The following is a 12,334-nucleotide window of genomic DNA, read 5'->3' as shown; positions in this document are numbered from 1 at the left end:
CTCAACCTACAGCGTCTTCTGATCTACAGTTTCTCTGCTGCGCGTTGTCGACTTTTGGCGGTATCACCATGCCTGGCGCAGCCTTGCGACATGTGCAGTGACGTGGGATAATATCTAGGATATAGAGGTTCTTATGTCCGGGCTCCCCTCGCCGAGCGGGGTGGCGGGCAGCATGACCCATCCATTATGCCAAATCTGTCAGTCGACCTTCGCGTTTGATCCTGCTGATCGATCTGTTTCATAGCAAAATCCAGGGCCAAGTGGGCAGGACCGTCTTTGAAACCTGAGTTATTGCAGGCCATTCGCTTTTTCCCGATTCTGCAGTCCCGCACCCAAGATGGCTCTGCCTTGCAGCGTTAGGGCTGAAAAGTACCGCAGTGCTTACGACGGGTCTCACGAGAATCACAACGCCTGGATTTGACTAATCCAGGCACAGCACGGCGAGAAACGGCACGAGGGGAGTGCCCGTTGCTCGAGGGGCTTCGTTCGGCAGAACGATCCCTCGGGTCGACGTGCAGAGTCAGATCCTTCTCTCAGCTCTAGACTCGGCCCCCGCCCTCAGCAGAAACAATGTCAATAATGAGTCCAGCCGGCGTGTCCGGTCTGGACAAGCAGTGCAGAACAGGTTTAGCCCAGTGCCAAATGTTGGCCATCAGCCTCTTTCTGCGCAAGTACAGGCTATACGTGCGCACACGCAGTGTCGAACTTGCGGCGGGCTGTGTTACCCTCATGACTCTGGGCATGCACCTAACATTTCGGCTACGTTCCGATTCTAGGCCCTGATCCTTACTTGCAAGTAATTCCACGGACGTTACGCTCCGCTTCCTCGTACTCAGAATGCAGCATTGGTCGATGGGTTTGATGGCAGAGCTATATAGAACCCCTGAAAGAAATCGCGATCCCTTGCCGGTTGCCGTTGAGACGTCTCATTCAACCTCAGAGCACTCGATATTGCCATCATTCCTGGCCAGCATGAGTGCTGACACAAGCACTCCAACGCCGGAAAGCGGCAGGCTAGGCCGTGAGAGGCATGGATAAGTGAATAGCATTCCGCGAGTCCTTCCCACATCCCTGCTTTGGCTCCAAATACCCGCGAGTGAGGATGCTAGTTGGGGTCCTCGCCCTCAAAATAAGGCTTGGGCGATGGTTCCGAGTCCACCATGCCCACAAAGAAACGTCCGGCAGCACCCTTCGCCCAAAAGTGACCAACGAGGGCTTGTCGTCACCCACAGCTCCTCCACTCCAGGCTAGCGATGGGCACCACTTCCAGTTTGAACGCTCGCCCCCAGTTCCTGTGCCACCAACCGCGTGCTGTGAAGATCGCTTCCCATCCGTTGCCTCCCAAGCTGCCTTTCCAATCGTCAGCATTGCCTTCACATCGATTGTTCGCCCTGCTGCCGCTTTCTCCTCTTGAGGCTCCTTCTTGTGCGTCACTTCGTTCTTTATTCACTGGCTATATGGGGAAGTGGTGTTTGTAGTCTCTCTTTGTTTGTGCAGCTGGGCGACTGCTTCATCCTACTCCGCCTCTAGCACTCCCGCCCTCCCACTGCCGTTCCGACCTCTTTCCCCGTCCACCTCTCCATCGGTTCGGAAATGCACAGCCTCGACAGCAATTCTGACTGTCTCCTCAGCTAGCTTCTGGGCTGCTGGAACGGCAAAATGCCTCTACGAAACATGCCTCCCTTGGGGCTCACTCTGTCACATGCAGACCAACACAAGAAGGATGGCGACACATCCCCACAGATCATACGCCTTGACCTGCTGCAATCCAAAACCAGAGACATAATACAACAGCTTGAAAAGGGACAGAAAGTCGTGCTGCAGACTGGGAAGCAGGCTGCTATTCATTATGGAGGAGAGAAGCTGCCACTCGATGCAACCTCGGAAGTATTCCCTGCAGAGATATACACACGGTCGACAAATAACGATGGCGGTCTGCAGTTCTCAGGCAGACTGAGCCTGCATCTCGAAATGCAGAAGGCTCGAGAAGTTGCCGCGAGAGCGGACGCTGCATTGGCAAACCTGCAGAGCACGTTGACTTCAATGAAGGAAGAGCAGATGAACAACGGCACGACCATGGTTGGAACGACCAAGGCTGGTAAGAGCGGCGTACTCAAACCAATGCAGTCGCGACGAGACTTACTGAGTGCTGGCTCTTCGCGACCCTCAAGCCCTTTTCTAGGATCCGCCTTTTCCCCAGCAGCTGGTCCAACTTCAAATCCGCTACTGGGTGGCGGCAGCAATCTGAAGGACAAGATACGCTTCGAGGCAATGAAGGTAGCCGTCATCCATCTCCTTGCCGTTCGGCCTATGAACGTGCAGTCCATCGTGGAGAAGATACATGCTCCGAGGGACGAGTGTGAGCGAGCATTGGACAAAATCACACGTGACGCCCCATCTGCACCGGGAAAGAAGGAGCTCAAGGATAGGAGTTATCGTGATTTAGATGTGTGGAAGTTTCGCTACCCCAATCAGGAGGACCGCCAGGCTGCGATCGAGCGTGCTATTCAAGCCTTTGACAGGATGCGCATCGAGAAGACCGACAACCTATGGCAGATTTTGCTGAAGCCAGAGGATAGAGGCAAAGGCAAGACATTGTCACGTCTCAATTTCGACAAGCCAGCACCGGCGCCAAAGCCAGCATCCGTCAATAGCAAGGGCAACGCTTCCGATACTGAGGCAAACAGGTCGCCGCTCAAGAAACCCGCGTCCCAACAGAAACTAGGTGACAAGAAGAGCATCAGAGAGCCTGCCGCGAAATCCCGAGGACCTAGCCCTGGACCAGCAAAGAGAAAAGAGGTGCCAATCAAGGGTCAGTCTATCAATGATGGTAAATTCAAGTCTGCGGAACGTATTGAGGACTCGGATGAAGAACTCTCAACTATTGAGGTAGCCACCAAGCGACCACTCAAGAGGAAAGAGAAGGATCAACCACCACTTATCACCAAGCCTCGGGACCGAGTCCAGCCTCCGGACCAGAAGCAACCTTTGCACAAACCCAGCATATCCAGCTCATCCTCAGCCAGCGACAACAGCGATTTCTCACGATCGAAGCCATCATTGAAGCCCCCATCTCGTGAGGACAATCCAGCCAACAGCTCCAAGAAGTCACCACGGGCTCGTCACGGAAGTTCTCCACAGAAACCTTCCCCACTTGGATCATCTCCTCCAGCTAACTCGAACGACTTCGACTCGAGCTCAACAACTACAAAAGGTACCAGCCAATCTTCTGCGCCTTCATCACCTCCGTCCGGAAACGAAATGCCCGTGCCCAAACAAAAACAGAAGTACTCTCCCATTGTGAGAGATACGGCGAGGGACCATTCACAGAATAGAAGCTCAATCAAGCGGAAGCAAGAGGAAAGTGATGATATCCCTCCAGCTAAACGCCCACAACTCAACGGAGCTCACAGCAAATCCATCAACGGTACGACAAAGCCACTCGAACGACCTGCTCTCTCCAGGAAGATCTCAGAGTCCGAACGCTCTTCATCACCGGAGAAACCTGCTCATGCCCGAGACGAGGTACTTGACAAGGCTAAGCGATTCCAGCTCTATTACAAGAAATACAAAAATCTACATGACAAAGTCGCACGTATACCTGATAAAGATCGGGACGACAAGGATATGGACAATCTCTGGGAAATGCACAGACGGCTAAAGGACATGAAAACCGAAATATGGAACAACTGGGATAGGATCGAAAAGGTGGCGCCCGGATGAGCTTTATGTGGAATAATGAGATGGGCAAGGCCATATCAGCATCACATGGCACCATTCAGCGACGTCAACCATATGAACAGGCATCAATTCCAAAAAAAATTGAAATTCACTTCATGTTGTGTCATCGAGTTTCGAGTGTTCGTTGCCAGGCAAGTGAACATTATCCCCCGCAAGTTCCGTTTGGCTTCATCTTGTTGACATTTCGACTTCCCCTTCCTCAACTCTTGCACCCTTTGACTAAGTCGCTCTCCTGCCTTGCCGTCGACAATTCTCTTCACCACGTTGGCAACAGAGATGGGTAAGAATAAGCGCAGACACAAGCTTGATGCGGCTGTCGCCTCCAAGGCTCACTCTCTTCCTCCGTCAAGCTCACCAGCCAAGACTCAGAGCAATGCAAGTGCCGCCTTATCAACCCCGTCTCGTAAGATCTCGAACCAAACCGCGTTGAAATCTCCGTTCCGCATCGAGGAGCCTCGCGATTTCCGAGATTCTCCCAGCTTTCTTGCTCAGCAGCGAGCAAAGCAGCGCAAAGCCTCCGAAACATCTTCTCGTCAGCGTTTCACAGCGACCGTAGTTCCCGACTTGGACACTGTCTACAAGAAACTCAATTCAAAGCTCAAGGACGTTTCGAAGGAGAAAGAGCTTGAGATGAAGACGAAATCCGAGGGCAGTACGCAATCAGTATCAATGTCGACAGAAGCGAAAGAACATGCCGTCACTCCCAGCGCAGGGTCGCAGTCATCCCAAGACAGAAACAGTCGGGGTTTTCTTGGCTCTGATCTGAAGTCCGGAATTGCAAAGGGCGAATCATCGACAACAAAGTCGCAAAAAGCGTCATCTAGCAACTCTGTCACTAGATATCCTCCAAAATCCCTTGAACGCTATGGCAAGAAAAAGAAGAAGTCCAAACAGGTTCCGCAAGACGATGACGGCGACGCGGAAATGGTCAACGCTACTGCGATCGAGGTCCCAGCCACCCCTACCAAGAACCCAGATCGGCAGAAAGCCAAGGTTGTCCATGCAGATGTGGAAGAGAATGTTGGACTCGAAGCTCGTGAGAGCTCGAAGAAGAGCAAGAAGGACAAGAAACGCTCCCATGAGGTCGGTGCCGCCAAGAAGAATTCTCGATTGGAAGAAAAGGGCAACAAGCACCACCACAACGCAATTAGCGAAGCTTCCCATGGACCAGGTGAGGCAGCGGAGAAGATTATCACGGGTAAGAAGCAAGATGCGCGAGCCGGATGGACCTTTCATCCTAATTCCGAGAGCGATGAGAAAGCTGCAGTTGTGCCTGCGGCTACCGAAATACCAGCTGAAGCCGAGAACAATGCTTCTAGTTCCGACGAAGAAGAACCCACCCCGAAGACATTCAAGGGGCTACTGAAACAGCGATCTGGCAAGACCTCCGCTGATTTCAAATCGATGGAAAGAGTTAGCTCTAGCGACGACGAGAGCGGTAGTGCAACCTCTCAGTCCGATGCCGATGCAGAGGGCGAGATGTCAGAAGCCGACTCTACCGAGCTGAATAAGAGTAGCGGGGCTGGGTCTGCGGAGGATAAGGATAAGCGCAAGAAGCAAGCAGTGCAACTGCGAAAAGATCCACAGGAGACAGAGAGTGGGAATGAGTCTGACGCTTCAGAAGTGGCCAAATCCAGCTCCTCGTCGTTGAGCAGCTCGCGAGCTAGCTCGCCAGCTGAGGTTGACGAACCAACGCCTCCTTCTGAGAATGGAAGTGAAGCTTCTTCGGACCACGAGAACGATGCCGATACCGAGAGCAGCGCTGCTTCGGACGTCAACGACGACAGTGGTAACGACTCTGACGATGAGGAGGAACCAGAACAGCCAAAGCCCGCACCCAATCCCCTCAAGCGCAAGCGCCAGGATTCTACCGGCATACCTCCTTCCTCTGTCACGAGCCGCAACCCCGTGCCGAGCCTCTGGGAATTCCCTTCTGTCCGTGACGTGATTGCCGAATCCAAGCAGCGGCTCGACAAAGCTCTCGCGGAGATTGCAGCATCAGCCGCGGCAGCAGACCCCCAACCTGCTGTTACCGAACCTAGCAACTCAGCTAAAGACAAAACGGTCAAGCCGTCGATGCGCTACACTGAGGAACTGCTCAAGCAGGCCAAAGCTCTTGAGGAGATCTTGCCGGACGATTACTTGTACAAGGGTGATGAGACTGTTGCACCTACCATGCGCTTGATGGCTCTGCTACATAATGCGAAAGTCATGATGCTTCGACTCGCAGGAGAACGCGTGACGGACAACGGTGGACCCAGCGCTGCCATGCAACGAGAGCTGTTGAGAATCGCAAGGGCTAAGGACAACGAGATCAAGACCCTGAGGGGTCAGGTGTGGGAGATGATTGATGACCATCGAAAGTCGACAAAGACTCGTTGAAATATGATGACCGGACACGTGATGCGTGGAGGGATACCGTTGAGACCAGTGGTAGGGATAATGTTCAGGACGGAGAAGATGAGTGTGGGGGACAGGAAGCCTCACGTCACATGCGGAGTGCTTGCTAGCACGATGGATTCCGCAAGAAGGGCAGAAACCATCAAGTTGAGCCTCTGAATGGTAGAAGCTCGAGCCACTTGATGCAAGAAATGAGAAACAGCTGGTGATGGAGATGCGAAACTGTGATTACGGGGATTACAGAAGCTACGAATCATCACCAGACTACCTAGATAGACACAATGAAACGACATTGCGAGTCCGGCCTCCTGAAGACAAGTGCGGATTACTTCTTCCGTACTCTGTCGTAACTCTTCCCTCTTCGGCTCAGGGACAATTCTAGTCTCTGACTAGCACTCCGTCACTGCCTGTCAATGGCGAATTACAACGTCCCCGTGCTGCTATAAGTACCATCTTAGCTATAGTTGACCGACCAACCGAGTCCACGCAGTCATGGGGACATCTCGCGCATCGTGAGGCAAAGCAACAGTGTACACCTGCTCAGGTCAGGCCTAGGGCCTAAACGAAGCGTGAAACCCCCCCCCCTCTTGACACAGCCTTGCCGCACGCCTTTGCCTTTGTCGCCTCGCAACTGTATGGGGCCTTTTTATGAGCTACGATGATAGGGTAAGACCGACCAGGCGAGTGCAAAAGCGAAAGGGCGAGAGAGAGAGATATCGAGCTTGCGAAGGCCGAGCCTTTGCTGATCAATCCGAGTAATGTGCATCTAGCCGCACGTATGTCTTGCCCGAGAGGGCATTCGAAGCTGCGGAACGGAGTGATTGGCCTGAAGCGTATTCGTAGACGCTCGCCAGTCTGCGAGAGTAAACCCGACCCCGTCACGGCACAGCACGAAGAGGAGGTGTTTTGTTGATAGGCAAACATCATAGGATTTATGCATCCTGGGGTAAAAGATGCATGGCAGACGCTACTAATCGTCCATTAAGTCAAGTTTCATACCCTTCTCTTCTGCGGCAGCGTTCCGTGGCAAGCTGCCTCGTCTATTTTCGAATCACACCCCAGGGCCGGCGGGTCAAATACGCCTAGTAGATTGTGACTAGGGAACCTGCCAGCCCACCAGGTCCTCCTCCGTGGTCGTCTCTGTCGTGGTGCATGTCTGGAAGTAGATACCGCGATGGGTCCCGGTCGCATCCCGTTTGGTGTCGATAGTAGAGGACGATGAGTTCCAGCCAGGCCTCCCTTTGCGCTTCAACCACGCTTTGAGATGGTGCGAGAGTATAGAGGCGGTGCAAGCGGTGGGTGAGGTTGTGGACTCTGGCCGGGAAAGTGCATGTTGGGGATGAGCAGGGTCGAAGGGGGAGTCGAGGTACGAAACGGATGTAGTAGTACATTGTTGATATTGGATTGTTGAGGTTCGAGATCGGTTCACGTTTTCACTTCTCTTTCGAGGCGGAGGGACTGTAGCGGTGACGCTGAGTTTCGATCTTGTTGTTGGTGAAGGTAGCCGTGACTGATATGCTTGCTTGGTAACTGCGCTTTTGACTGGATATATACTAGTACTTGCTCGGGAACATCATAATGAGAGACGAGTGCGACCTTGTGTAACCCAGTGCTCAAATTGGCTGTGGGAGACGGCTGCATGCATCAATGGATGATATAGTAATGAGTTCTGAGACGGTCGCCTGTGGTGGAAGCGAACAAAGGCAGCCGACGTTCTAGAGTCAGACGTGTTTCAGACTCAGAAGGTGGTCTTTGTGGGTTAGCACACACAAATCGGGGTTTCGTCAACTGTGGAAAAGTGGCGTACATCAACACCGCTGGGCGCTGCCTTGTCTTCCTGAGACAGCACGGGGGCCATGATGCTAGGCACATGGAGGGCAGAGGTCAGGGCAAATAATGGCGGCCATCGAATGCCAAGAAATACAGGCAGTGAATGAGTGGAGCACATTGTCAGTGTAGCCGTTGACGTGTGGCCTTGAACTGGTATTCAGCCCTCTCACCCCTTGAGACTCATGGCACGTGGTTCAGATGGATGCCTAACAGAAGTCTGGATTTCTCCTCCGTTGCTCTTGTTGTCAAGTTCGGAGTCGTTTCGAGCACCTGTTGGTCCTGTCGTGGTCGTATAGGTCCGAGAGATGGTGACGCTTGCAGGTCAGACATCATTTTCAATTGGCGCAATATGCCTCTCACTTGGAGACAGAAATAAACAAGCCTGTAAGCAAAACAGTCAACGCCACAGTTGCTGCTTACAGCCTGTTCGTTGAGGAGGCCGGCACGTCTGGTTCGAAACGATATCGGCATCCTGATGGGCAACGGACTGACACCAGCGTCTAGATGTTAACAATGTAGAATGAAGCAGAAGACAGAAGTACGTGGAGAGCTGAGATGACAAGATCGAAAGAGCAGTAAGGACGATCTGGCGTAGACAAAAGACACAGCAGAGTCGCTTGCGGCGAATTTCTTCGGACTTGATCGATCGAGGTCGCTCTTCAGAGCCATTGTCAGCTAGGCTGTCTCAGCCTAGTCTGTATACGCGCCGTGCTTCTGTCGAACGAGAAGAGATGCGGTCAGCAGTGCTGGGGTTGCTCTCGGAGTCCTATCCTTGCTGCGTGAACACGCAGGTGATGGTTTTTTCACGATCGACAGTCGCAGATAACACCAGTCGGCTTGGGTAGCAGCCAGTATCTCACTTCGAGGGCTATTGGAGGAGGACAGTACGAGTTTCCTCATCACGGGGCCAAACCATGGCTCACAAGATAGAGAGCAATTGAGGTGAGCTCCAGGCGTGGTCACATCGGCCAGTTCCGGGAAATTGTGCTACGTAGATAAGTGGCAGAGCCAAGACCACTGTTGCTTGCGAAGTGCTCATGATATGTGCTGTGTCGGCGTATTGGAGGTAATTTGGGGCTGGAGCGCGCGCCGGCTGCTGTCGATCAGCCGAAGCCATCGATCCACGATCGACGGCCGATATGATTGCGGGATCATGTCTGAGTTGCTGACAGTCCTATCGGAGTAGCAAAACATATCGCCGAGCATGCTCGCTCGGAGGTAGTGCATTAGCGCGGGCTTGTGGTCTGAGCGGGAATCGTGCACGAAGTGTTGAGAGCCATCGGGGGCGTAGAGGAGTATGGGGTATAGTATGATGAGAAGGGGCCTGCCAAGAAATCAAGCCTGCGAAAGGAACAGTAGTTGAACCAATGATTGGCTTACAGATGACAAGGTTAGCCACCCGGGCGCCTCCTGAAAGTCTTGTGCCCTGTCCATGCCCCTGGACCATTCGATTATGCTCTCCATGAGAGCCTAGAACTTCCCCGTGGATATCCCATATCATGATTCAAAACCAGACGTCCAAGGAATACCCCGGCCAAGGCCAGGTTAGCCTGGTTTCGCCTAAGTTCTGAAGCATACCAATGTATATTCATGTGGTGATATGGCGATGACTTTGGTCATAAGTTAAGCGACCTGCCCGAATCGATTTCTTGGTCCGTTGATAGCTATCTTCTCGAAGAAACCCTAGGCTTTTAGGCTGCAAAGCTAATGCTCTCGCTCGAATACGGCATGCTCGCCGGATCATCACTCCGCTGATCGTCCCTGTAAATCTCCATGAACCTGCCTTGCGCGAGAGCCTCGTACTTGACGCCATCCTCGAGCTTGGTCGTTGTCAAAGCGAGTGTGACATGGTTGTTGATTTCGGATCGAGGCTCGATGCGGACATATGCTTCCTCTGGAGCAGGTGTTTGTCGGCTGATTTTGATGGTGGGAATTTGAACATTCTCAGCGGTCTGCTGGTTGCGAAGGGATATGGCACCGAGCAAGCCGGCTTGAGGGTCGAGGACACTGTTCCAGCGCAGAATTTTGATAGCATCGTCCGACGGATTCTCCACATGAGCAAGCAGCTGCACTTTAGGAACGCCCGCGTCGGCGGCGCTATCGATAGTGAGCAACTCGAGCCGAACGCGCAGCTCAAGTTTGGCGGAGGCGTCTGAAGTGCCTGGAGTGTTCTTGGTCTCCTGACCAGACATGCTGAGTGTTCTTTGGATAGGGATGTAGAGACCGTAGCAAACAACTGTAGCCAGCGCAAGAATACCGAACGACTTTGCTTTCAACATTGAGAAAGGATAGTGCGGGATGCAAGAAGCGACAATACCAGCATCCAACTAGAAGCTTTATGTCCGCACCGGTAGACGAACCCAAAACCGCTGCCTGAGCCGATCCACCTCGTTGTCGTCTCGGCGGGAGCTGGCCTTGGCAGCCGCGTATGCTTGGCGCGTGTTTCGTGACCATGGCCTCCTGTCCAATGGGAGGTGTTACAGGGGCTCAGCAATGCTGCAAGCTCGCCGTCTGAGATTATCCCTGGCTCCTGTGCCCAAGTGCCGGTGATTGAAGTTGGCAGCTCCAAGTCGCCGTGCTTCATCACAATGTCGGTCACACCGACCCAGTTCGACAAGCAATCACCCCCGTGGCCCAACTATATACAGAATCAACGGCATGCCAAGTCAGGCTGGAGCCTCTGTCAACTAAACATGCGACCCAAGAGATCTGAAACTCCATGAAACCAAAGGGCAAGATTCCCCGGGGTCCAGGCAATCTTACCAAGACCGGTGGCTCCTTTTCCAGACCCCTCCTACGTACGCTCCCGGTCGTTTCCTGGCCACAGATTGCATATCTGCCGAAGTCAATGGAGACATCCGTAGCGGCCTCGCCTTTGCAATGTACTGTCACCTTCTGTTTCGAGGGCATAGCCGTGCGTGATCGTCCCCATAGGGTCCCAAGGCTCCAATTTTGTGCATTATGTCTGCAGCATGTCGAGATCACTATTTGCCTCGCCCGCACTTCGAGGTCTATAAAGACTTCATCCCCGCCTCACCATATAGAGCCCTCAATTAACAGCTTACCAATTCAATAAAACATTCTTTTACCGGCTGCACAGAACCGGACAGTCATTCATTCTTTCATCAGCTTCGGTTCACATTTTTCATCATGCCTTCTTTCACCCTCAAAGCTGCTCTGGTAGCAGCCATTGCTCAGATCGTTTCGGCTCACCCCCACGCCATCAACTTCAAGAGAGAAAATGGCCTGGCTGTCGAACTGACGGATGCTGGCGCCGCAGGCGTGGGCATGAAGGTCACCAACACTGGCGGCGAGGCCTTGAACCTCCTCACATACGCCACTCTTCTCGATGAAGGCCCAGTCAACAAGCTGAGGGTCACTAAGGACGGTAAGCATGACTCGGCAGGGGTTGAGATTCGACCTTGCTGACTTGTCCAACAGGCGAGGTTATGCCTTTCACCGGCGTCGTCTTCAACTATGACCTAGCCAGCATCCCAGACGAGAAATTCTGGGCTCTAGCGCCTGGCGAGTCGACGGAGACCGTAGTGGATGTGGCGTCTCTGTACGCCCTTGAAGGTGGTGTGTACACCATCTCTGCCTCTGACGTCGTTGAATACGCCGAATTAAACTCGACCGAGATTGCGGGCGTTATCCCGTACGAGAGTAACGAACTCGAGGTCGAGATCACCGCCGAAGAGATTGCCCAGCACAGTCGCGCTGTTGCCAGTCTGGACAAGCGAACAGAAGTCAGCCAATGCTCTGGCTCCGAAGGCGCCGCGCTGGAAGCTGCCATTGAATATACTGTTGGTCTTGCCACCAACGCCGCGACTGCAGCATCCTCCGGTTCCTCATCCAAGTTCCAGGAGTACTTTCGCACCACCTCATCCAGCACTCGCAGCAACGTCGCCTCTCGATTTCGCGCCATTGCGCAGGAGGCTAGTTCGCTAACCAGTGGGAACACCCAATACTTTTGTGGTGACGTTCTCGGCGCCTGCCAACAAGGAGTGATCGCCTACACCCAACCAGCGAGCAACATCATCGCCAACTGCGAGCTGTTCTACTCCCTACCGGCCACGAGTCGCGGCTGTGGTGACCAGTCCCAGGCCGCAACAGTGCTTCACGAGTTTACTCACGCTCCCGGCATCTTCCCTCCCGGCACAGAGGACTTCGCCTACGGCTATGCCGCGGCCACCAGGCTCAGCTCGACTCAGGCCGTCAACAATGCCGACAACTATGCTCTCTTCGCTGATGCCATTGACAACAACTGCTGATCGTGTTCCTTACGAATGGGGTGAAACTCGGTTAACGGGCCTATCGTCTGAGGGCATCCTTGCGACCAATCTTTAGCGGGGAGTGTCCAAAA

The 12,334-nt window shown here is 53.4% G+C and overlaps 4 protein-coding genes across 4 annotated transcripts; 3 read left to right on the top strand and 1 right to left on the bottom strand.

The window, feature by feature from the left end:
* Nucleotides 1-1,659: 1,659 nt before the first annotated feature.
* HMPREF1541_00638 (uncharacterized protein) lies at nucleotides 1,660-3,723 on the top strand (the record flags this gene model as incomplete). Its single annotated transcript, XM_008712944.1, has 1 exon — nucleotides 1,660-3,723. One exon carries the CDS (start codon nucleotides 1,660-1,662, stop codon nucleotides 3,721-3,723), a length of 2,064 nt encoding a protein of 687 aa, XP_008711166.1.
* Nucleotides 3,724-4,017: 294 nt separating this feature from the next.
* On the top strand, nucleotides 4,018-6,123 carry HMPREF1541_00637 (uncharacterized protein; the record flags this gene model as incomplete). Its single annotated transcript, XM_008712943.1, has 1 exon — nucleotides 4,018-6,123. The coding sequence occupies one exon, from the start codon at nucleotides 4,018-4,020 to the stop codon at nucleotides 6,121-6,123; it is 2,106 nt and encodes a 701-aa protein (XP_008711165.1).
* Nucleotides 6,124-9,662: 3,539 nt separating this feature from the next.
* Nucleotides 9,663-10,163, bottom strand: HMPREF1541_00636 (uncharacterized protein; the record flags this gene model as incomplete). The annotated part of the gene is made up of 1 exon (XM_008712942.1): nucleotides 9,663-10,163. The coding sequence occupies one exon, from the start codon at nucleotides 10,161-10,163 to the stop codon at nucleotides 9,663-9,665; it is 501 nt and encodes a 166-aa protein (XP_008711164.1).
* Nucleotides 10,164-11,121: 958 nt separating this feature from the next.
* On the top strand, nucleotides 11,122-12,242 carry HMPREF1541_00635 (uncharacterized protein; the record flags this gene model as incomplete). Its single annotated transcript, XM_008712941.1, has 2 exons — nucleotides 11,122-11,359; nucleotides 11,413-12,242. The coding sequence occupies 2 exons, from the start codon at nucleotides 11,122-11,124 to the stop codon at nucleotides 12,240-12,242; spliced, it is 1,068 nt and encodes a 355-aa protein (XP_008711163.1).
* Nucleotides 12,243-12,334: the final 92 nt, after the last annotated feature.

This window comes from Cyphellophora europaea (assembly GCF_000365145.1).
Source record: "Cyphellophora europaea CBS 101466 unplaced genomic scaffold supercont1.1, whole genome shotgun sequence".
Taxonomy (NCBI): domain Eukaryota; kingdom Fungi; phylum Ascomycota; class Eurotiomycetes; order Chaetothyriales; family Cyphellophoraceae; genus Cyphellophora; species Cyphellophora europaea.
The sequence above is the reverse complement of the archived record's forward strand: the minus strand, read 5'-3'. Positions and strand labels throughout refer to the sequence as shown.